The 22,649-nt window shown below is 43.5% G+C and overlaps 1 protein-coding gene and 1 long non-coding RNA gene across 2 annotated transcripts in view; one reads left to right on the top strand and one right to left on the bottom strand.

Moving 5' to 3' along the window:
* LOC141926133 (uncharacterized) overlaps positions 1–16,198 on the top strand; it is a 34,664-nt gene extending 18,466 nt beyond the window's left edge. Inside the window, exons 5-6 of the long non-coding RNA XR_012624043.1 lie at positions 185–280; positions 11,375–16,198. This is a non-coding gene — a long non-coding RNA (uncharacterized LOC141926133). The remainder of the gene's footprint in view (positions 1–184; positions 281–11,374) is intronic.
* On the bottom strand, positions 4,284–21,710 carry BAG3 (BAG cochaperone 3). The gene is made up of 4 exons (XM_074831405.1): positions 21,481–21,710; positions 9,753–10,106; positions 7,255–7,635; positions 4,284–5,600 (listed from the first exon to the last, which is right to left on the bottom strand). Exons 1-4 carry the CDS (start codon positions 21,658–21,660, stop codon positions 4,830–4,832), a joined length of 1,686 nt encoding a protein of 561 aa, XP_074687506.1. The 5' UTR covers positions 21,661–21,710; the 3' UTR covers positions 4,284–4,829.
* Between the last annotated feature and the right edge of the window lie 939 nt (positions 21,711–22,649).

Genomic DNA, 22,649 nt, shown 5'->3' with positions numbered 1-22,649 from the left:
ATGTCAGAGGTAAAGGACCAGAGGTGAAGAACTCCATATTCCATGTTTAATCGTGAAACACGAAGTATGTCTTTACAGATCACTGCCCTTTGGAATTCTTTTCTGAAATAGGTGTGGCAAACACACTTTTCTTTTTATAATCTGAAATTTAACGTGAGTTCCTCTACTTCTGCTTGCTCTGCAGTTTGCTGGTGCAGGGGTATATGGATACTGAAGGCTGGACCTTCTTCCTTCCTTTCGAGCAGTTTCCCAGCTTCTGGGGACAGCAGTGAAAATTCTGGTAGGCGATAACTGAACTAGCCTTTAATTTTTACCCTCTTTATTTTTTAAAGTTGCTTATTTATAAATTCTGGAAAGGTATTTGACTGAGAATTGGTACATTCCACTGCCTTGTAACCAGCTTCTTGCCCATCTTAAAATAACTCTTGCTTTGGATTACATTGGCTGGCATACAATTACATTTGTATCTATTATTACAAAGAGCAGACAGACCGTTCACATTCACACAGAGGTTCACGGGAGTGTAGACTGATACCATATACAATCCTATGAATGTGTTGGTTTGTGTAGAGCTAGGAAATCCAAATTATCCAGTATAAAAGGCTCTTTCTTTGTGCGCAAGGCTAATGTATCTTAGTATCATCCATTTATCTTTAAGCAAATGCTTTATCTTAAGAGAAAAATAGTTTGAACAGACTGGTTGATTTGGATCTCCTGTACCGTTACAAGATACTCCTACCCACGTAACTAGAATGTGAAAGTGCCAGTAAGATCACTGTATCTATTGCTAAAATGATCGTGTTCGTATTTCATTAATGACAATATTATATATCCAGAGAAATTTGGATTCTGAGTCTTAATATTTATGTTAAGGCTCCAGAGAATCATATTCTGTATGGTTATTTTATGGCTTCAATCTGTATTCTACAGCCAGCCCTACTGAGCTCAGATTAGCTTTTTCAGAAGCACTCCTTTACCCAAGTGGCCCAAAAGGGCTGGATTTGTTTCCATTGGAAAAACAATTATTGGTCAATATTAGCTTTTGTAACAAAACCAAAGATTGATCCAGTATTAAATGTTTACAGCTAACAATTTAGATTTTACTTTCATAACACATCTGCACTTCATTACTTGGACACAAGACCAAAAGCACATAAGTTACTGCCCATAACTAGTCCTCTAGTCTGAGCCGATTTTACCCTCATGTTTGTGTACATCTTATTTAAGTTCATGATGCAGTAGTGTCTTTTATTTGGTTACCTGCATATTTAAAAACATCAATACACGCACATCTAAGGAGGGAACTGAAAACCTAGCAAATTAAAATCTTCTCATAAGCATACCTTGATTAACCTTTGTCCTCTTCAGCAGCTATATGCCAGCCACCAGAAGCTTTTTTTATTATTTCAACGATCATTTTAAAAAGTGCCACGTGGTATCCTCACTGAGGATACCCATACTGAGGCTAGGGCTTTCCTAGGCTGGTTTACAATTGCTACTGGAGTGCAGGGGAATGACCTGCCTCTACAAACTGTGCTGTGTTCTTTCCTGCCTTCTGGGCGGAGTTTCACTTGTACTCCTTTCCTTCCTCAACTTGTCTGCAAACACAGCTGAGCTAACATGAAGTTGGAAGTGAAACATATCCCAGATAAAGGGCTTGTACCTCCCGCTGGAGAAAGGGAGGAACTGGACACCAGAGAGTGCCACAGGTCTGTCTCAGCATGCTCCTGAGGGCAATGTAACTATCTGCTGCCCCTTCCTCAGGGTACGGTATGATTTGGCCATGTGTAAATAATCAAAATGCTATATTTATAGGAAATACAATGCCTCCCTGCTGTGATAGTTTAAATATAGAGAACAGGCCACTACTGGCATTTAAAATATCACTAGCTGGACAAGATAGCGCAATCAGAAAACAGCCTCAGCTTTTACTGTGATTCTGTGTACAGGCTTTTCATATCCCTCTTGCTTTTAAAATGTTTCAACAGTGTCTTTCACTGACTTGGGGATTATTTGCTTTTTGAATAAATTTCAAGAATTTGACATTTACTCAAAAAGAATAACAGGCAGCTTTATTTTTTTCTTAATTAAAATCTTAGGGGTATTTTCATTTTTTAAAATGGCTACTGCAAATGCAGTGTATATATTTGAACAACTTGTATGCCACAGCACATCTGCCATTTGTTGTACATGGCTGTTATTTGAAAAGTAATGCAATGTCGTAATTCTTATTGCTAGTATTAAAGCCCTAATTACTCTCTACCTGAGTTTCAAAGCCAAGTTTCCGCAGTTAGTCACACCCAGGGTCAAGCCACGGACCAGCTAGTACCTTACTGCAGAAATGCAAGTGAATGAAGAATCTTTTTCCTCCCCTCTGCCAGCTACCCACATAGTTGGTACCAAAGCAAGGAAGCAAGCATGCTCTGCAAAGAGCAGGTCAGAAGCTTACAGGGAATGGGTGGGAATCTTCAACTGCTTCCTCCTTCGCTATCCCTCCTCTCAGCCCATATGCAGAATTTGTAGCTATGCTGATGTGTCAAGACATATATGCTGGACTGGGTGTAGTTTACTCTTGAGCAACAGAGGAAACAAAGAGAGGCTATGACTCAGAGCAACAGTCTTCCAGCTAGGCAGCTCCAGGGCAGCCAAATGTGCTTTCCCTTATTAGGCCAGATCATGAAACCTTGCTTCATTTTGAGTGGTACCCAATTCTGCAGTAGTATCACTGGCTTTAATAATCAACTTTTAAAGTACCACTTCACAAAGTGCAACTCTACCTCTAGCTTTGCTTCTTTAAAAAAAAAAAAAAGTTGTCATTAAATTTGACTCCACCTACTCTGACCAACACTGAGTAGTATAACATGAATCAGGCTCCATTAGCAGCGGATGACATGTTTTAAAAGGATAGCACCTGTTTAACTTCCTCTAAATGGCATGTTTTTATGACTGTAATCTGAATTTCCACATTGCCATCTCAGCTAATGAGGTGCTTTTGATCTGAATTACTTTAGTGGGCTACTAAGAGAAACCAGAAAGAAATAGGGCCTCACACCTCCCACACACCTTGCTTATAGCTTAATTTTAAGAACCCATAGCTGATTTTCCTTGATTTCAAGTGTTTTGTTACATGTTGTCAGATATGTGTGTCCTCAACTGCAATGTAATCCTGCAGGAGGAATGTGTCACTGAAATGAGTTCATACAAGAATTATGCAGGCGGATGAACTTTCACACCTCTCCTGCTAGAATGCTTACAATGCTGCTCCAAAAGCTAGAGTAGCCAAATGGTTACAAGACATTGTGTATTCTTACATGGTGGTGTTGACTATCAAAATGAAACTAAATGAAGCATTAACCTTCTACCTACAACTAAGCAGACAGTTCACAGTCCAACTGTTACATCAAAACACTTGTTACATTACAGTTGACATGCTATTATCACTATATTAAAATAGTGACGATTTTAGACAACCACTCTCAACCTGCCTTTTAAAACCAGGTTTTCAGATGGGCTTAAATCTAATTTCCAATCTAATCTTGTGATTCAGAGTGTAATTCAATAAGTAATCAATTGCCTTGAGTGGCTATATTAAAGTTTTCCTCATATGCTGTAAACATAAGCTATCAGGTAAAAAAAAAATTGTTTAATTTACAAATGCAAGTCAAAGGTAACTTCTGGAGTTGGTTAGGACTCCTTCCTCCCTTGCAGTCACTCTGCACTCGTCTGACTCTGCTCCTTTCATTTTACATGGATGTAGCTGAAGTATGTTTTATGCCCCTCGCTTAAGTGTAAGTTGCTAATCACTTTGAACAACCATGAAGTATTGCTTGAACTGTTCGCAAAATGAGAGGACTACCTCTTAATCATATTTGCTCTATGAATACAAAGTGTTTGGCTGGAATTTCAGAAGTAGTTGTTAATAAAGGACTAATGACTTTGCAGAACGAGTTAAGATGCTGTAAAGTAAATTTCTGTATGACAACAGCATAGGTATGGATTTCTTAATGTTATAAAACATTTCTGTTAAATGGTTTAAGGGCAGAGGAAGGAAAAAAAGAAAAAGGAAATGCTAAGCCAAATTCTTTCCTCAATCCACATATGTGATAGAGCAGTAACATTAAAAGGGAGCAAGTGAATGGAGAAAGGCACATTTTGGTCTCATTGAGAAAGCAGCTGTCCAGACTTCAACTACAATGGTGTACTAAAAGAAATCTGTTTAGAAGAGTGTATCTGAAACCGATTGCTGCCTTTGTATTTCCAGCTTATGAAATCACAAGACTAAATAAGGCTTCTATATTATTTTATTTCCCTCTTAAAATATAGCATCGAAGTCCTGCACACATATAAATATCCCTACAATTTCTTACACACTTTTCTATCCATCATTACTTAAAGTGCCCAACTGTGAACATTAAAAATAAAAACATTACTGTTAAGAGTGGCTATACTTATAGAAGGACTGGTATTCTGACAATGCAGGCCACTGATTTCACAAAAATCACCTGCAAAAGAATACACCCTAAACAACACGCATCAATATTAACCCTGAAGTCGTTGGTTTGGGTTTTTCTTCCACTCAGCTGATGTACAAGTGATTAATGTACAGGGTTTATTTTTGAAGCATGTCTTTTACATAGTGTAAGAATAAAGGATAAATGCATTACTTTCTTTTTAACTCCCTCCTTCCCCCGCGAAGTGTTTACTGTGTCCCAAGCTGCTATGTTGATTAAAAACCAGTTGAAAAGAGCTCTGGAAATGCATGCAACTTAAAATTCACTTAAACACACTTTAAGTTATAAAGTCTGAGAGATTTTAATTTCAGCACGTGGCTACGGTTCAGTTGGATTATTAGATGTGTTTGTCGTGGTGGTGAGATTGGTAAACACTTCTTCCTTAGTTTCAGGCTGATGTCTTTCCATTTTGGTTTCCTCTTTAGCATTTTCATTACTGGTATCTCCCTTGCTCTTGACTACCACAGGTTCAATCTCCATGATTTCCTGTGGTGGCTTAGGCTCTGGCAAATTTGGCTGAAGTCCATCAACTTGAACAGGTTCTGGGACATCTTCTGCTTTCTGTTCAAGTCTTTCCAAAATGTTCTGGACCTTCCTTACACCATCTCTCCTGGCCTGGCGCACATCCGCACGACCCTCAGGGTCCACTGAGTCTAGGGCTAGCAACTCTTTGGTCAAATACTCTTCAATCATCAAGTATTTTTTGTCAGTTTTCTTGCCTTCAAAGGAGTCGACTGCCTGCTCAAGCATTTGTACTTTCTCAAGAATTGCCTCCACTTTCAAAACACCGGGATGCTTTTGAGGTTCTCCTGTTTCCATTGTCTTCAGTGTTGCTGCTTCTTCAGGAGGAGGCCTTTCCTGTGGGGCAACCACCTTAGCCTGGCAGGGAACCTTTTTATCAGCTTTTTCTGCCATGGCTGGAGGCTTCTGGGGTGGTAGTTTAGCATCTGGTTCTTGGTGGGTGACCTGAATGGGTATATATGGTGACGGCACCTCAGTTTCGGGTGGTGGGGCTGCCTTTTCAGGTTTGATCTCAGGTGGTGGGGACGGTCTTGGTGGCTCTTGAGGTGGGACTTGTTGCTGAGAAACCTGGTGAATAAGGCAAGTTTGTGTTGAGACACTATGAACAATGCTCCTTATTTCCTTCTAAAGAACAAGTAACCTAACATTCAGTTTTCTGTATTTCTGGAAGTGCAATTTTTGCACACACCAGATGATTAATGTTTCCTGTGTGTTGCTAAATTTTACTTTTTTTTTTTTAAAAAAAGCACTGTGCTGAAGAGTTCAGTTATTGCTTTCAAACTATTGCAGATTACAAGCACCAATCAACTCTCAAAGACATTAAACTTCAACCCGCCAAATCCTGCCCATGCTCACCAAAATCAGCCCTACAAGCAGTTTTATAAGGTACTACCTTTGAGCAAAGCCCTCACCTGACTTAAGTAAGATTTGTTGGAGCTGACTGCAGCACCATCAAGTTTCATCCTCAGTGTGTCCCTAACTGAGAGCTGGTGTTTCTTCAAAAGCTAACTACTTTGCTGAGTTTTAATCACATTTTGGGCTATTCTCATTCTATTCCTGCTTTTGAGACATTCCGGGTTTTTCGCTTATTTTTACTGATTTTATTTTTAGAGTATTTACATGCAGAGGTTACTATGTCAATCTTATTACACTGTAGCGATTACAGACAATTCTTGGAATTACCACAGATCTAACAGTCATCAAATCAGAAGTCTGTTGAAATTGACACTAGTTTTGAAATCTTAGCAGAAAACCGGAATTTATGAGATCTGTATTTTCCTTCCCCTGCCAACCCCTTCATTTATTTGTGCACATATACAGTGATTTTGGAAAGGTACTAGATCCAGCTCTCACGGATTTAGATGTCTGAAGTAGAATACCTACATTTATATTTAAACCAAATAAGAAAATAGCCTGCACTGACAATCTATTACTGCTTTACCCATTAAATGTAAAATCTCATTAGGGGACTCAAATTCTCACCTGTAAAAATAAATTAGCATTATAACCTAGAATATGTCATTAAATCTGAAGTCTTCATTGTTTTGTCCTACCACCTGGCTTTTCAAAAATATTAACCTAATTCTGCTCCTGTCATTTTCAATGTGAAATCTCTCCAGAGAGGAAATCAAGGCTTGTTTTTATACATCCTCCCTTCCACACACTCACAGTTGTCAAATTTCCAGTAGTCTTTAACTGTAGTTTTAGTAAGCTTTTTAACATGGAAAAAATGTTCAGTGAGCAACATGTTCCATGAGCAAGAGCATGCTTCATGTAGGAAAAATTAAAAGCTCTAAGACTAGATTTTGCTGATCCTCTTTCTCAACTAAAATTATGTTGTGCATCTGATGCTATCCTAAATGGTTCTGAGACATCAATGAGGTGTATTTACATAGATGCCACAAATCCCGCAGACCTGGTTTTCTTCTCACAAACATAATGCAACATCAGTGACCTCAGTGTAATTACACCAAATTATACTCTGATGAGAGGAAAATGAAATCGTGTGTTAAATCATATTTCAGTGATCCAAAGACTCCACAGTCCTGATAGGTGGAAAGGCAACTTGCTGCTGCTATTATCACAGGATCTCTCAGTTTAAATCGAGACAGGGAGACTGATTTACATGCTTTCACGTGCCTGTTAGTACAAGCCAATTTTTCAGCTCTAGCCACACTGAACAAAATACCTGGCAGTTAATTCCCCTCCTCGTTCTACGTACCTGGGGTCTGTCTACAACTGTCTGCACTCTGATGGGAGTTGGGGGCTGCATCTGGGTGGTAACTCTGGCCGGTGAACTTTCACGGCTCGATGAGCCTCTCTGAGACACTCTGAACGGAGACTGTGCTCGCGTTGTCTTAGGCTCCCTCTCATCTGGTTGAATTCTGTGAAACACTGGTTGGTGGGCTTGGTATTCACCCTGCTGGGCAGGGTAGTGTGTCTTCTGTGCCTGATGGTAGACTTGCGCTGGTTGCCGCTGGATATTTTCATGGATCACGGGAATTGGAATATAACCACGAGGAAGCTGATGGCTTCCTGCGTTGGGTCTGCCAGCGGACTGAGGGGAAACCGTTGGAGAATCAGAAGCTCCAGGAGATTGAGGCTGCCATGAAAACAAAATCCATTATTAAATTTGAACCGGTTTTGTGCTCACAGTACTTTTCATTTCCAAAGAGAAAAGAAGGAGATGGTCATAGAAACTGAACTCGTGTTTCCGGCACGCAAGGGATCCATTTCCTTGTTTTTTTGGCCAAGGGCCTCACTAGACAAACCACAGAAGTTGTGAGAGACCATCATTATAACAAGTAGAAACCTGAGCTACAGCATTCCCAGCCCTCATGAGCAGGGAGTGGATGCTCAGTCAGAACGTTTGCTGCTTTTGCATGGCTGTTCCTGTCTAAACCTGCTAAATTTGAGGTAAACTGAAGTTAAGCAAACAAATTATATGCTAGAGACAAAAACAAACCCCTAACAGAGGCACACAACATTTAGACTTCTGATTCCAGTGACACTAACAGATTTCGGGTTTTGGGGTTTTTTTAAGGCATGTAATTAATTCAGTGGCAGGCTATGGCAATGCACATATGGCTAATGCCCTGTTTCCCCCCAAACCTCCCAACACCTTAGCCCCTTGGCACCAGCAGCAGAGTGGCACTAGCTTAGACTTGCTGATTAGCAGAAGCAAGTGCCAGGCTCGCTGCAAAATCCAGTTCCCGGCATGTCCCAGGTTGTGGGTCTGCAGTCTGGGGAGCAGCAGTTTGTTTGCTCACAGCTCCCTCCCACCTCCTGCCATGGCAATCCATCACCTCACCTACTCCGCACCAACTCCAGCAGCTGTCAGGCTATTCTGACCAGCTTCACTCACTAAGAGGAAAAAAATGATTTCCTGACGGGTTTGTTACACGGCTCAGTGAAAGGCCACGTCAGACTGGAGCTGGCAGAGGAGAGGGCAGGACACAGCCAGAGGCAAGAGAAGGGCGGGCAAGGCAGGAGAGGAAGGGGAGCAAGACCCCTCTTTTGGTGCTGGTGAACCACTCCACTGCCCATAAAACAGCAACCTTAAATAAATAAATGAATGCTGGTCTGTATTATGACACCCATCACTGCCACTACTGGTGGCCTTGTTGACATGGGGTTTAAAGTTTAGCACAATCACAGGCTCTGGGCAGTTGATACCCACACTGTGCTGCCTAAATTTGTAACAGCAAGTTCTGAGGTCCTCAGTAGTTATCTCAGAGGACTTCAGTAAGAGGCACAGAAGACAGGTTCCTGAAGCCTCTCTGCATACACAAAGCTGTACAGTGTTGGGAGAAGGAAAAGCTGAGCCTCTTGTCCCAGCACTGCACAGACAAGGCATTGTTAGTCAAGACAGCTGAGAAACCTGCTAACAGAATTTTAATTACATTGTTCAGACTATAAACAGGTTTCAGAGAAGAAGCCACCACTGCTCACTTATAGACCTTATGATATATTTTCAGCTTGATGAAGGCTGAATTTCCTGCTTATCTTACTTTGAATAAAAACGAGGTCGATATTACCATATATTACACAAATACGAATTCTGCTGATTCTGTAGAGAGAACAGGCAAACCAAAATCCCACCTTCTGAAACACAAAGCAAGCAGGGTGACTCTTTTTTTAAAGAAGCTCATAGTTTTAAAATGCTTTAACATGCCACTGAAGGACAAAAATACTGTGCGACTCAGTTTTAAAGCTGTACATATGTAAATCTATACACTTAATACAACTGCAGTATTAAATTGGAAAGCAAAGATCACAGCAGTGTAACTTCTGAAATGGCCTGGCTTGTTAGCTAACTGGCCACTTTGTTTTTGTCTCTCCCACTTTGATCACTTCAGTTTCTGACTCATGGTGCAGAACACCAGAGACTTGCCTGTATCCTCCGCTTGTGGAGGAACTGGTATAAACCCTAAAACAATCCTCCCCTGCTGCAGGACCTGTACAGCTTAGAGGCAGAAGCCATTTACATGCATTTATTTCCACAGAATCATTCCAGAATGAAAGCAGACGATGCTAGAAAAACCCTACATATTTATGCTGCCATGACTGTGCACTTTTGCATTTTAATTCTCGGGAAGTATTGGGAAAATGTAATCCTGGGGCAAGTTTGGCTTTCTGAAGGATAAACTACCCGTGTGACATTCAGGTCATAAATGCTGCAAAGACCAATGCAAATACACCCCAGCAACACTGAGTTACCTCGGGTCCATGTGCGGCCGGCGCTTGGGCTGCTGCAGCTGCCGTTGTCTGTCCACATTGTTTATCTGTCTGAGAAGCCTCCGTCGGTCCCCTTGGAGGGGACTCAGGGCCGGCATAGGCCCCCCTCAGAGGTGGCTGCGCCTGCACGGTGGTAGGCACAGCTTCTGTCTTGTATCGCTGCACACCAGGCTGTGGAGCAGAAAAGCACGGGTGCTGCTGTCTGCCATCGATGCCCTCGTGGATGACGGGAATAGGGATATAGCCGGCCCGGAGCTTGGGGTATCCCATGTTTCCTTCTCTTGCTGGTGGCTGCTTGGGGCTATCGCGAGATGGACCATTTGCTGACTGGCCTTCCTAGAAGTTAAAAACATCACATAGCACTTGCTGGTTGCCCAGCTCAATGCACCTGGTGAGAAAAAGCTGCTCTGAAGGTCTGGCCTAAAAGCAGTATCAGTTGCGTATGAGAAGCTCAGACCCTCTTGGGTCCATGCAGGGCAGCTAACAGCAGGTGCTAACTAATGCTCCAGATCTGCAGGCAAAAGAAGAGAGTAAACTAAAAAAATCTGCTTATGTACGAGTCTTTCACCCTCACTTCTCACAAATACCAACTTAGCCTTTAAAATACCTGCCTAATTACAAGACAATTTCTTACTTAGCATGTATTACTTGCATTTAGCCACCAGCCCACCCCCTTCAGACAGAGCTCCTCCAAACAACTGCCTGTGGGACCAGAGACATTTCCTCAGCACCTCTCAGAACCCACCTGGTGCTATAGATAACATCTGACAAGAAACTTTCAAGGGATGTTTGCTGGTAGTGTTCTTCCCACTGGCTACCTGAAGAGCTATAATACTGCATACTGAAGGATATATTCACTTTCGACTACAGGAGGATCCAGTTCAGTAAATATTGAAAGGAGAGGGGAGGATGGGATAGTGTAATGAAGAGGAAAACACTGAAAAGCAAGCTAAAATAAATCCCTGTGTTGTCTGAGTACACTCACTGGACAATGTCAAAGCCCTGGCAAGGGTGGAAGTGATTTGCACTAAGAGCCCTCACAAGTCCTCTAGTAAGTTCTTCCTGCATCGGTCATTCTATTTTGAGGCCCTGGGAGGGCCAAGTTCCAGATGTATCTCTAAGTCAGATCATGTAACAAGCACCTCTGTCATTCAGAGGGTAATGTCATTATTCAGTAAGAGGAGAATTTAATAAGGGGACATATGGTGCAAGTGTTGGAAACCCTATTTTTAAAGAGGTGTTTAAGCTGCAAAAATATTTAACATTGCTTCTGTACAAACTAAAAACTAATATACCAATTCATTAACTATTTTACCAACCAGATTTTGAGTGTTCTTCCTACATGACAGTATCCCCTTAAAAAGTAGTTTCTGAGAATTCCTGTAAGCAATGAAACTGCAGAGAATAAAGGCTATTTATGTAAGCTAATAAAATAAAGATAGCAAGTACTAAAAGGAACGAGTTCAAAGAGCCCTGATGTTACATTTCCTTTTACTCATTAAAAAAATCCTCCATAAACAAACGAAAAATTCTGAAAGAGGCATAGAGGAGAGCCAGGCCTAGAAAGTTTGCACAGAGGAGTAATTTGAAGTTGGCTTTTCCAGTTGCAGAACAAGGATGATCTCATGGCAAGGTCTGCACCAGGATCCACTGCCGACAGATGAGTCATTTTAAATTCACCCTACCAGGAAACCACATTCCTCTGCTGAACACAGGCTGTCTAGGGGCTTCAGGACCCCGAGGACCAACAAGCATTTGCCAGTTCACCTCCTACCAGCATAACCCCGAATCCGCAGCACTCCCGGCAGCCACCTCTCCTGGGATCTGGAGGGACGCGCAGTTACGCCAGCAAACTGCATTTGCCAGAAAATAAATCTGAGGTGTGCTCAGCTAGCAACAATGCGAGGCCGCCTCAGAGCCAAATGTCTGCCGGGCGAGCGGAGCCGAGCAGGCTGCCGAGCAGGGAGGGAAACTGATGATTCGACAGTCGGAAGAAGCACCTTGCCGCTCCGCGCTGACTCGATGCCTTTGGCGCCCCGCGCGCACCAGCTGCTCGGCACAGTCTCCCTGACGGAGGGCGCAGGCTGCGGGTGTAACCCGAGAGTTCATAGCCAGCCACCCCACCTACAGGCACGGCTCCCACGGCTATAAAAAGGAGATTCACTCACTTCTAGCCTTGTCAGACTCCCCACGGGAAGGGTCGGTGCTGGGAAGCGTTTAGGAGCTGGGTGGGCCAGTAGCACCTGCAGATGCCCTGACATGAGGAGGCTCTCAGCCACAGGTGCTCCACTCCACCTGGGTGTACAACAGATCTGCCCTAAAGGAGTAGCATTTTAGGGGTCTACAATGTTTTGAACTGCTCCGTTTGGGGATAAGACTTTTAATCTTCTGGAGTAATCCACAGTAATAAATCATTGCCAAGGCTTCAATGTGGACAGTGTCCCACTCCCGCCACCCTCCATGAACCCCCTCCTAGGAGTCTGACCATGGGCTTCCCCTCCTTCGCCTTCATTTTCAGACCCTTGAGGCTGCCCTTGTTTTGAACCGTTTTAGCAATCTGAAAAATCTGCCTCTGCAACTTAAGCCCTGGTAAGAAATACAAAAGAAGCAGCCCACAACCAATCTAAAATCAGGTTGGACTGCCTTTTCAAACAATTCAGTTTGTATCTGAAGTGAAACTTCTGGCAAGTTTAATACTTGCACTGGCCCCTCTGTAAGAACTACAGCATAAACTTCTGCTCTGATAGTTTGTCATGTATTCTTGCAGCTTCAGGCAACCTGTGCTGCTCCTGTGGAAAGTCAGTATTTCGAGTTGGTCCTCTGTTCCAGGCTTTTTTCCCCCCTGTAGTCGGGTGTGCCAACTACAGAGGAATTTGTGTGTGTGTGTTTCTTAACATTGCAGTCATATTGGAGCAGTCCTCAGTAAAGGAACAAATACAGTGTCCTTTTTTTCTTTTTCCACCATCAGTAGCTCTCTGAGGTAGAGAGATCAGACTTAGGAAAGGTGCTCTCATCACGACTGCTCTTCCTGATCCTCATCGTTCTCTTCAACACTTGATTAATATTTAACTCTATAAACAGTAACTTACATTAACCAGTTTGTATCGCCACATCCTCAATGTTCCCTCTTCTTTCCTGTTCCCTTTCTTCCCACCCTTTCACATGTCCATGAACACGCACATGTTCTTTGAAACACCCTGCACTGAGGAACACCACCACAGCACCATGACTGAAGACTAAAGAGGCCTTGGGTTCAAGCAGATGGCTGCAAGTGGTTTGGGTTCATTTCTAGTGAGAATCCAGCACAACAGGGAGTGCACACGGATCCCAATAACCCCACGGTCAGGTTTTTGGCCAAAGCAGTTCTGTTTTGTGCAAGGGAGCCTGTTTCCAGCCTAGACAAGCAGGCTCTGGAAGACTTCAGGAGAAGCTCAGGCGTGCCTAGGGACACTGAGGCAAGGGGGGAGGAACGGAATCAAGCTCCAAAAAACTCTCATCATAATGCTACAGAGAAGAGATTTGTTGATTCCCTCTGAATGCTTTAATTCCTGTTTCACAGGACAGCCGGCCAGGAGACCAAAACACCATTTTTTGTTTCTATTTGCCTACTATCAAAATACAGTTCTTGCTCATTATATCAACAAACATGTTATCTGAAAAAGCCCAGAGCTCACATTTAACACAAACCTGCACAAAGAGATATGACCAATAAATGAATAACAAGCCTTAGTCACATCATCCTTCACAGTTTAAATATAAAACAGGAACCCAACTCAGATTTCTGCATTTACAAAACTGAAGTAAATTTCTCCTGCCCTCAACCAAGGAAACAAGAAGTTCTCTGACAATAAAATTGAGAGTAATTATAAGCAACATAATATTCATGTATTTTTCCCATAAGTAGTAGGACTGACAATCAGCACTGCAGGAATGCCAGCTGTGATCACACCCTTATTTTACATTTAAGAGACAGAATCCCCAAAAAGGAGGGAACACAAAAATGAGAGGGACTCCCCTGAGCCGCTCAGAAATGTCGACAACAATCCTGGACTACACTTCAGGTAGCCTGAAACATGACCAGAAACTCAGACCCATTCCACCATTTCAGGAGGTGCCGAGTGAGTGTAAAGGAGTCATCACTGCCAGTCAAACGAGAGAAAAAAGCATCGCTGTTCTGGACAAGCCACGAGTGGGACAGCCGAGCCGTGCTGGGAGATCTGCTCAGGAGGAATGACAGCACTCCTACCTCTCCAGACGAGGACATGCGTTTCTGTTGTGAGGCCATCACCATGATAAATAAAAGGTGCAGCCAGCACAAGTTGTGCAACTGGAAAAAACACTTCATACCCCCGCATCCTACTCTTGGCTTCCCATGGGAAGGGCACCGTCAGGAGTGACGCTAAAATCCTCAAACTTGCTCAGATTTTAAGTGAGCTCTGACAGTGTGTGCCACTGGAATGAAAGAAATGACAGCAAGAGAAAAACACAACCTTGCAACAAAACTCCTGGTACAGCCGTACTATCTGTCTGGAGTGGATAATGGCGTAACTCCTCATGTGCCCCAGTGACTGCTCAAGTGTTATTCCAGACGGAAACACAGAAACCAGCAAATTCAGTCACTGCTGATGCTAGCAAATTGCCACTGGGGACATCCAGATGGCTGTCCCAATAGAATGAAATTTGTCAAAATATTCTGTATGCACACTAGATCACTTGAATAGTTGTATCAAACTTGGAATATCCCTTTTGAAACTGCTTGCATAATACCTTTTTCATTCCTCTTATAGAACAAGTTAAAAAGCAAGTTTTGCTGCCATCTCACTCTTGCATTTTTCTTGACCTGTACTGATATTATTTGTAGTCTAGTCAATTCAGTTCTCTAAAGCAGGTATGTATTATACATACTTGTGGCACCTCTATACTCTTGCAGAGCAGCAGTACAAATATTTAAATTGTACTTGTTTTGTAAATATTACCTAGGAAAGGACCGCAAAGTTTACAAACATTACCAAGAGATGAAATATCTCTTTCTGTATGCAAGGAGAAGGTCTACCGACCTCAGTATTGTTCTGAATTTTTAAGCTGGTGCTGTAAAGAGTATCATGCAAATAAACATATTGTGGTTGCTCAAATGACTGAGAAAATGCCAATATCTCACCTGAGAGCACACTTCCCCTGATTTTAAGCCCAGATCCTATATATTTAGGAAGAAGGGAGTAGTACGATTCTGTTCTTTCACAGCAGAATACAACAATATAACTGAGTGACTGAAACACAACTAAATTTTCTTTGCACATATCCTCAAATCTATTTTTTAGTCAGAATTTATTGCCATGAATAACCAAAAAAGGCAGTAGTACCCATTATTCACATCTAAGAATGATGTACCAAGTCTATATATTAAAAAAAAAAAATTCTGTCATGGAAGGCGAAACTTTAACCACTAGATTCCGTATCCACTTGTATTTTACTTTTGGCCAGACCATTCCCCCCCCCCCCCCCCCCCCCCCCCGCTCTGTTGCACTAACTAGATAAATCAAAACGACTACACTAGCTTTGCTACCAATAGAAATTAGCATATCCAGGTATTTTTATAAAGTTTCTCAACAGTGCTTTGTGTTTAACCATATTAATAGTACAACATTAGCATACAGTACGTTTCATTAATACTTCCCAGAGACCTATACAAATGGGAAGGTGGAGAGTGATTTGCTCTCAGCGCTGACCCTGAACTTCCTACTGCCACGCTTCAGCCACTGAAGATTTTAACATTCTCTTTTACTCACAATTTGTGCTTAAATATATACACTGAGCACATCGGCATTTGAGCAAGATATCATTAGCTAATGACTGAAGGAAACCATGAATAAGCTTAGTCGCATGAGCTGTCTCAGAACTCCGTGTCAGTCACATCATGTAACCCATTTATACGCCAAGCTGCTTTTGATGTTTTACTTGTTGCGTGCTGAGTTTCATTTCCTAACCTATACATGTGTAGGCAAATAGGCCTTTTGTTCTTTCTTGTAATTATCGTGTTGTATTATACAAGTATTACATTAACATATGCTCTAACTGATGGAGCGCAATGATGTCACTGGAAATAAACAAACACTATTAAAAATTGAAGGAGAAACCCAATCCTAAACTTTCCAGAACAGAGAGCCTTACTGGAGCAAACATGCTGGCTATCTTGAGGACCAACCTTGTTTCAGGAACTGAAACCTTTTTTATCACTAAAATTATTCTTTCTTAAGCTAAAATGCCTTGGCCCAGACATGACAACACTTGCCCTTTATACCCACGTGTGGAAGTTGGCTCATGCACGGAAAGCATCTGATGGGCCAAACTGAACATGTTCAGAGAAAGAAGCAACGACTGCTATGAAGAGCAGAGCGCTCTTCAGAGGGAGCTGCTATCACCACCCATCCTGACAGCTTTAATGGACGGGGTTACAGAAAAGCCCTTTGGAGCACTAACAGAAATATCCTTCTCAAGGCTGATGGGAATGACACATTTCACTGAGTTATTTCTGTTCGCTGCCTGCTCACCTAAGAGCAGGTGGTCAACCTGTTGCTTTCCTGCTATTACCCGTGAGCCAGAAATTTGAAACACTGAAAAAAGTACAAGCCTCACGAATTAGCAAAACAATGCCCCATAAAAAGGAGAGTAAGTAGCTAGCACTTGAAGAGTCGGCTGTGAATTTCACAGGTTATAGTCAGGGTTTACATTTTCATCTAAATTTCATTTTGCACACAGCAATTTTCTGACTTCACTTCCTTAAACAGCAATTTTCCAACACTATAAAAACACTTGCTACACTGCACCCAATTTATCAATTCTAAGGCTTTGCCAGCCATAAAAACACACTTTTGTGCTACCTGACCTACTGGGTGATGTTAGACAAGTGACTTCACTGCATGTCTCATTTTCCTGTCTGTAAAATCAAGAAGGAAAAATAAAAAGAATCAAACCAACAGCTTCTGCAACATATTTGAAGATACAGCATTTTTCATCTATAAGTAATGTAATTTGTGTGAACAAGCTATTTCTTCTATTTTCTATTTAACTTGGCATGAAGAGAGGGCATAGCTGCCACAGAAGGAGGTGGAGACAGAGCTCACCTAGAGAGTGATACTGTCTATATACCCCAAAGCATATTGGATTGTTACCTGCCTTATCACAGTTCAAGTGGGAACAGTTCTATTTTTTCCATGAGGTTATGGAAAACTCCTGCCTGTGTATAGAAGTGTTAAAAATATGATTCCAGGTAAGAATGCTGCCATCCAGCACACATACTCTTCCTTTCTCCTTTAGATCTAAAGAGGTACGCTGTGTCGGGAGTGACACAGAACCATGCAAGACCTTCCTTGCTTCTCCTCTTGCCTGACTGCCCAGACACTGCCATGTTACTTCTAGTGTAATTCCTTCGTGTTCTTCTCTTATTTCTGATTTGATTCACCCCTTGTTTAGATTAATTGGTAGCTCCATAAATTAACTCCCTGCTTACCATGTTCTATCAAGGGGGACTTTAAATAACTACACAAAGCTGCTTCGGGGAATCTGGACAAAGCCTGTCCACAACCCTCCAAAAATCCCCTACTGGTAATTTAACCACTCCTACGTATTATGCCTTTTATATACAGTACCTTTTTAATCCAGTAACTAATTTATTAACCTGTGACAGAACGCACATGCACATAAGTAATGTAAAAAACACTGCAGGTAAGAGAGACCTAAATTGTTACCTAGTCTTACATTCCCTTCCACTGATGTGAACCACTGCAAAACACGCAGAGAGGCTGTATTGAACTTTCGATGCAATTTCTAATTTGGTCTACCAAGAATTTTTCAGTCAACTCGAATGTGAGAAGTCAGTGCTCAAAAATAAGTTCACTGCTAAAGAGATGGGAATTGAGTGACTTAAGACTTATTTGGGGAAGCAGAGAGAAAAGAGATGCAACAGTCATGAAGGGTGAGGTTGGAAACTTAGGTGTAGTTAGTTGTTCCCCAAATACCGACGACGCCATCAGTAAGAGGGTAAGATGGCTTCTTCTCTCTTTGTTTAGGCCTGTGCAGTCATTGCTGCAACCAATAAATGTACCACTTACGACTGCTCCCAGACTTTGTGGCTGGCTGGTACAGCTTTTATCTCAAACCCAAGGCATTAGTGAGCTATCGATCACTGTGTTAGTTCAATGAAGCCCAGCACAGTCAATTCCTTTGGTCTATTTTTAGTTGCAGTATTCCCCATTGGGTTTACTGCATGTGGAAACAACACACGGAAGGGGCATCAATAAATACTTGTACAAGCCTTATTTCTGTTTTCTTCTTTAAACGTTATCTATTTTTACCAACACTTTGGGAAATACCAAGTAAACAATTTAACATTATAAGACAATCTTGCAGAAAGTATGCTGAGCTGTGATGGCATAAGTTAACACAGAAAATACCAACAATAGCTAAGCATAGGAAATCAGTAATTCTACTAAAGAAAAGATAGGAAGAAGAGTGACATTGCTAGTAAACACTTTTAGTAAAAGTATGCATATACATGCTTTACTGTATTGATTGTACCTTATTCTTTGAATGTCTTACTATTAACAAATTAAGACACTTGCAAGAAAATCATTAGTCTACCAAGAGGTTTTGTTAATAAATGTTTTTTCAGTCATCTGCAAAGTCAGGGCTTATTTCTCACTAGAGTACGGTATGAAATTTTCTGTTCCTTCTCAGGAAGGTCTCCCTAGTCCAGCCTTACACTGCAATGATTTCATGTAAGTACCAAAGCTAAACACACAGAAGGAGGACACCCACCCTTCATGTGGGTAAAAAAAAGGCCAGACCGAATGAGAAAATAACAGAGCCATCTGAATTGATGAACACATCTGAAATACATAGTTCAGTGCAAAATCAAGGTCTGGTTCCGTTGATTTCAAATGGCTCTGTTGGTTAAGATTTTAGAAGAGCCATTTCTCATTTTACCCGATTATAGCTCTGGTACAGTCTACTGCAGTCAGCATAGTTACACTGATGTCAGGCCTAGAGTAAGTGAGAAGACCAAGATCAACCACCTGAGAAAAATGGGACTTCATTATTAATACTGTCTCAGCTATATTACTTAGCTAGAAAAGCTCAGTTCACTTTAGACCTGTGCTCCATTCATTGTCCACTTATGGTGTAATACCTCATTTCATTGCCTAGGTCTCTTCAGAAAGGGAAGAAGTACTCAGAGAATATTGATAGATATAGTTTAAGGGTTATTTAAAGACCATCATAAAGGTGATTAAAAAAATGCTAGTTTCACTGGCTGATTTCAGTGGAAGCAAGGCAGCAATAAAGTCAGTAGAAGTTTGATCTCTGTATAATCATCCTTGAAAAGGTGCATGCAGCCTGACCCACGCAGTCAGCTTTTGCACTTCTTGGATCACTTCTAAAACCCACCCGTTCTCAGTCTAGCTCAAACGAGAATGAGGGAAATCAGAAAGCTGTTCGTATCTAGTCTCTCTTTCTGCCTACATCTGATTTTGTCCTTCCTACCTGTTCAGGTTAAAAAAAAGAAAGTCTAATGCCTTCAAAAATCACTGCCGGTTTTGAAATTCAGTATCAGTGGGTAATCTGTCTTCTTTGGCACTGTCTAGCTAAGAAAATATTATTTAGGAAGAGACATACTTTCCTTGGGCCTGATTCTGAGATTCTTTTGCTAAATAATACCCATCCTTGTGAAACACACTGGTACGTAACAAACAAACAACTTCAGAAGCTGTCCATTAATTCCAGCAGATATTCTTAACTCAGGCTCTGACAAATGGCTGTAGGAGATCAGTTACACGCAACTTCCGTCACCATGAACTGGAGATTTTTTTCTTTGAACAACATAAGACAGGTACTCCCCAAAATCAACAATTTTCCATATTCACCTCTGGAAGCATTTTTCTCTCTCCCAGTGGACAATCCCAAAGCATACACACATTAGTTGCTTATAGTGAGCAGTAACAGATTTTTCTCTTTGGAAAAATGTATCCCACAAGAGCTGTTCAAAAGCAGGTGCAACTTTTTCTCTCTGTAATAACCTTTGCAAGCTGGCAGAGGAGAAGGCACTTTTCATTACCACAGACTGCGCATCAGATTGGGGTGAAAATTTGTTTTGTTTCAGGCTCCCACTCAAGCAAAGTACTGATCCATCAGAGTACTTCAGACTCTGCTTTCGCACAATTATCAAAAGCAGCTTAAATGTGACTTTTCCGTTGAATGGGTTTCAAGTGGTATTTCCGTAACAAAAGCCTCTGAGTAAACAGCACACTTTTCTTCTCAAGTATGTTTTATGGTTATAAAAAACATACTACTTATTATTTTTATTGCCGTAACAGCCAGTGTTAACAGGTGCCTCATTACAGCAGGAAGATGGTGCCTCCAAAGAGGAGTTAAAGCACTTTTTCCTATGCCAGTCTCAATATTCGTATTACCAAATTACATTTTTCTAAGACGTCTTTGTATTATTACTAGAATGATGTGGTTCATAGATCAAATTAACTAGCCCTTAAAAAGCTGGAAAGGGGGTTAATTTGTGATAGAAGAGTACATCCTTTTCATTTCTTTCCAACACCAGTCTGCTCTCCCAGCGAGCTTTCAGTCACGGTCTGCGCTCACACGCGGGGCAACTACTATTTTAAGAAACCTTAAGTTCTTAAGATAATATCACCGAGCGCGTTGATCCTCCTGTTTTACGTACAGGAGGAAAAGCTGCAACAGGTATGCTGCCGACACATGCCGAGGGCAGCGGCTGCCTCCCCGCTGCGGGGCTGGCTACGCTCAGCAGACAGCTCCAGCCACCCGAGGGGGCCCGCTCCGAGCGGCCCCCGCTCCCCCCCTCCTCCCCTGGGCAGGGCCGGCGCTGCCGCCCCCCAGCAGCCGCCGACTCCCCGGGCCCGGCCCCTCCCCGGCGGCTGCCGGTCCCGGGCTCCCGGCCAGCCGCCCCCGGGGACGTGGCGGAGCCCCCTCTGCCAGGCGATGCCGCTCGCTGAGAAGCGCCCGAAAACCCCGGGGGGAAGTTTCCCAACCAGGCAACTTCGGCTCAAGTTTCCAGCACTTTCTGCCTTCAGCCATTGCAAAGCGAAAATACCATCGCGGGTCAAAGGGCTGTATTCCCCAAATCCCAGAGAATTAGACCCGAAAGGGCCATTCCGGAGGGCCCCGATAAAATCACAACGGCTCTCCCCTCCGCGCCTCTCCTTCCATGGACATATTTGGACGAAGCCACGGCTTTTCTCTGAGCATGCTTAAGAGCAAAACCAGCTACCGAGATAGTTTGTGACCAGAAAAAAAAAAAAAAAAGAAAATAATAAGAAGGAAAACAAAACTTGACAAGTCCGGGCTGGGTTTCTTATTTTTTTAACGGCATTCATTGTTTGTGCTGTTCGGAGCTGAAAAATAAATCAAGGTTGGCGTCTCCCCTGGCAGGCCGGGGGGACTTAACCCAACTTTAAATAAACATTACAGGGCCGTGGTATCAAATGATTTAATGCACAAAAAAGGGACTGCAGTGCGTCAGAGACAAAAGCCAGCTCCTGCCCTCACTGCATTGCCATGCGAAGCTGCGGGGAGCGCCCGACCCTCCCCCCCCCCGCGGGCCGCCCCCCGTCCCGGCGCCACGGCCACGGGGGATGTTGGGGGGAAGGCCGGGGGGGGGGGGGGGGGGGTGCCGCCGCCGTACCTGCGCCGCCGCCCGCAGGCGCGGGTCGTTCCAGGTAGTGGTGCGGCTGTTGTGATCCACGAAGAAGGGCCAGCCCGTCTGCGGGTCGATCTTGATCTCCCAGCCGGGGGGCAGCGGCTCGGCGGGACCCTCCATCTGCGGCGGGGGAGGCGGGGGGGAGTGCGCGGCGGCGGCGCTCATGGCGGGCCGGGCCGTGCCGTGCCGGGTGCCCAGTGCCGGGCGGGGGCGCCGGACCGGCGGCTTTATCCGCCGCGGGGCTGGGGAGGGGAGGGGGGGGAGGAGGAGGCGCGGGGCTGGAAGTGTCTGGAAGCGGCGGAGGAGGGACGAGGGACGGGGGGAGGGACGCGGAGGAGGGACACGGAGGAGCTGGCCGGCTGGAAACTTCTGGTTGTCTCCAGCACGGCTCGGCTGACCCGCGGGTTACCGGACGCGGCTCTTCGGGAGGTCGGGTCGTAGCGCCCCGAGAGCTGCAGCCCAGCCCCAGCCCCGCGGGCCGCTCACCCGGGCAGCGCTGGGTGCAGGCGGAGGGAAGTCAATTGCCAGCCCGGAGCTGCTGTACTGCTCTGGCCGGTGTCTGCTGCAGCCCCGAGTGCGGTACCCCACCGCCTGCGCGTTGGGCAGGCAGCTGCCCAAACCGTCTTGGGGAATCCACAGCCCTCCTGCTTTGGCGGGGGCACGATCACCCCTTAACAATCTCCCACTGCCCCGAGTAGTGAGCAAAAGCCCGGAGCGCCTCCCAAAAGCTCTTTGCCCCGCGACTGATAATTCGAGGTTATAATGGACAAATAACATAATGTTTCTTCCCAAATAAGGCTGTGGGCAGGTGTTGTTCTTCAGGTTCAACTGGTTTGAACTTTCTCACCTCTGTGTGTCAGTCCTCGGTTTCACTTAGAAATACACCTGAAGGCAAATTATGTGTCTGTGAGCTTTAAAATCATCTCTTTCTCCATGGGTGCTGTATCAGCGTGTCATGCACTCAGCATGTTTAGTTTGAGGTAACTGTACTTCACAATTACACCACTTGTAGTCATCTGACAGTCACACAAACAGCCACAGATGCCTGTTGATGGTTACTTTAAGTAGAAGACTGAATGCACAGTGGCCCTCAAATTTGGACGTTACCTGCTGCAAAACTATTTGCTTCAAGGAGCTCAGGGTATGCATTCCTC

The sequence above is a fragment of the Strix aluco genome, chromosome 7 (assembly GCF_031877795.1).
Source record: "Strix aluco isolate bStrAlu1 chromosome 7, bStrAlu1.hap1, whole genome shotgun sequence".
Taxonomy (NCBI): domain Eukaryota; kingdom Metazoa; phylum Chordata; class Aves; order Strigiformes; family Strigidae; genus Strix; species Strix aluco.
Note: the sequence above shows the minus strand (reverse complement) of the source record. Positions and strands in the feature narration are given on the sequence as shown.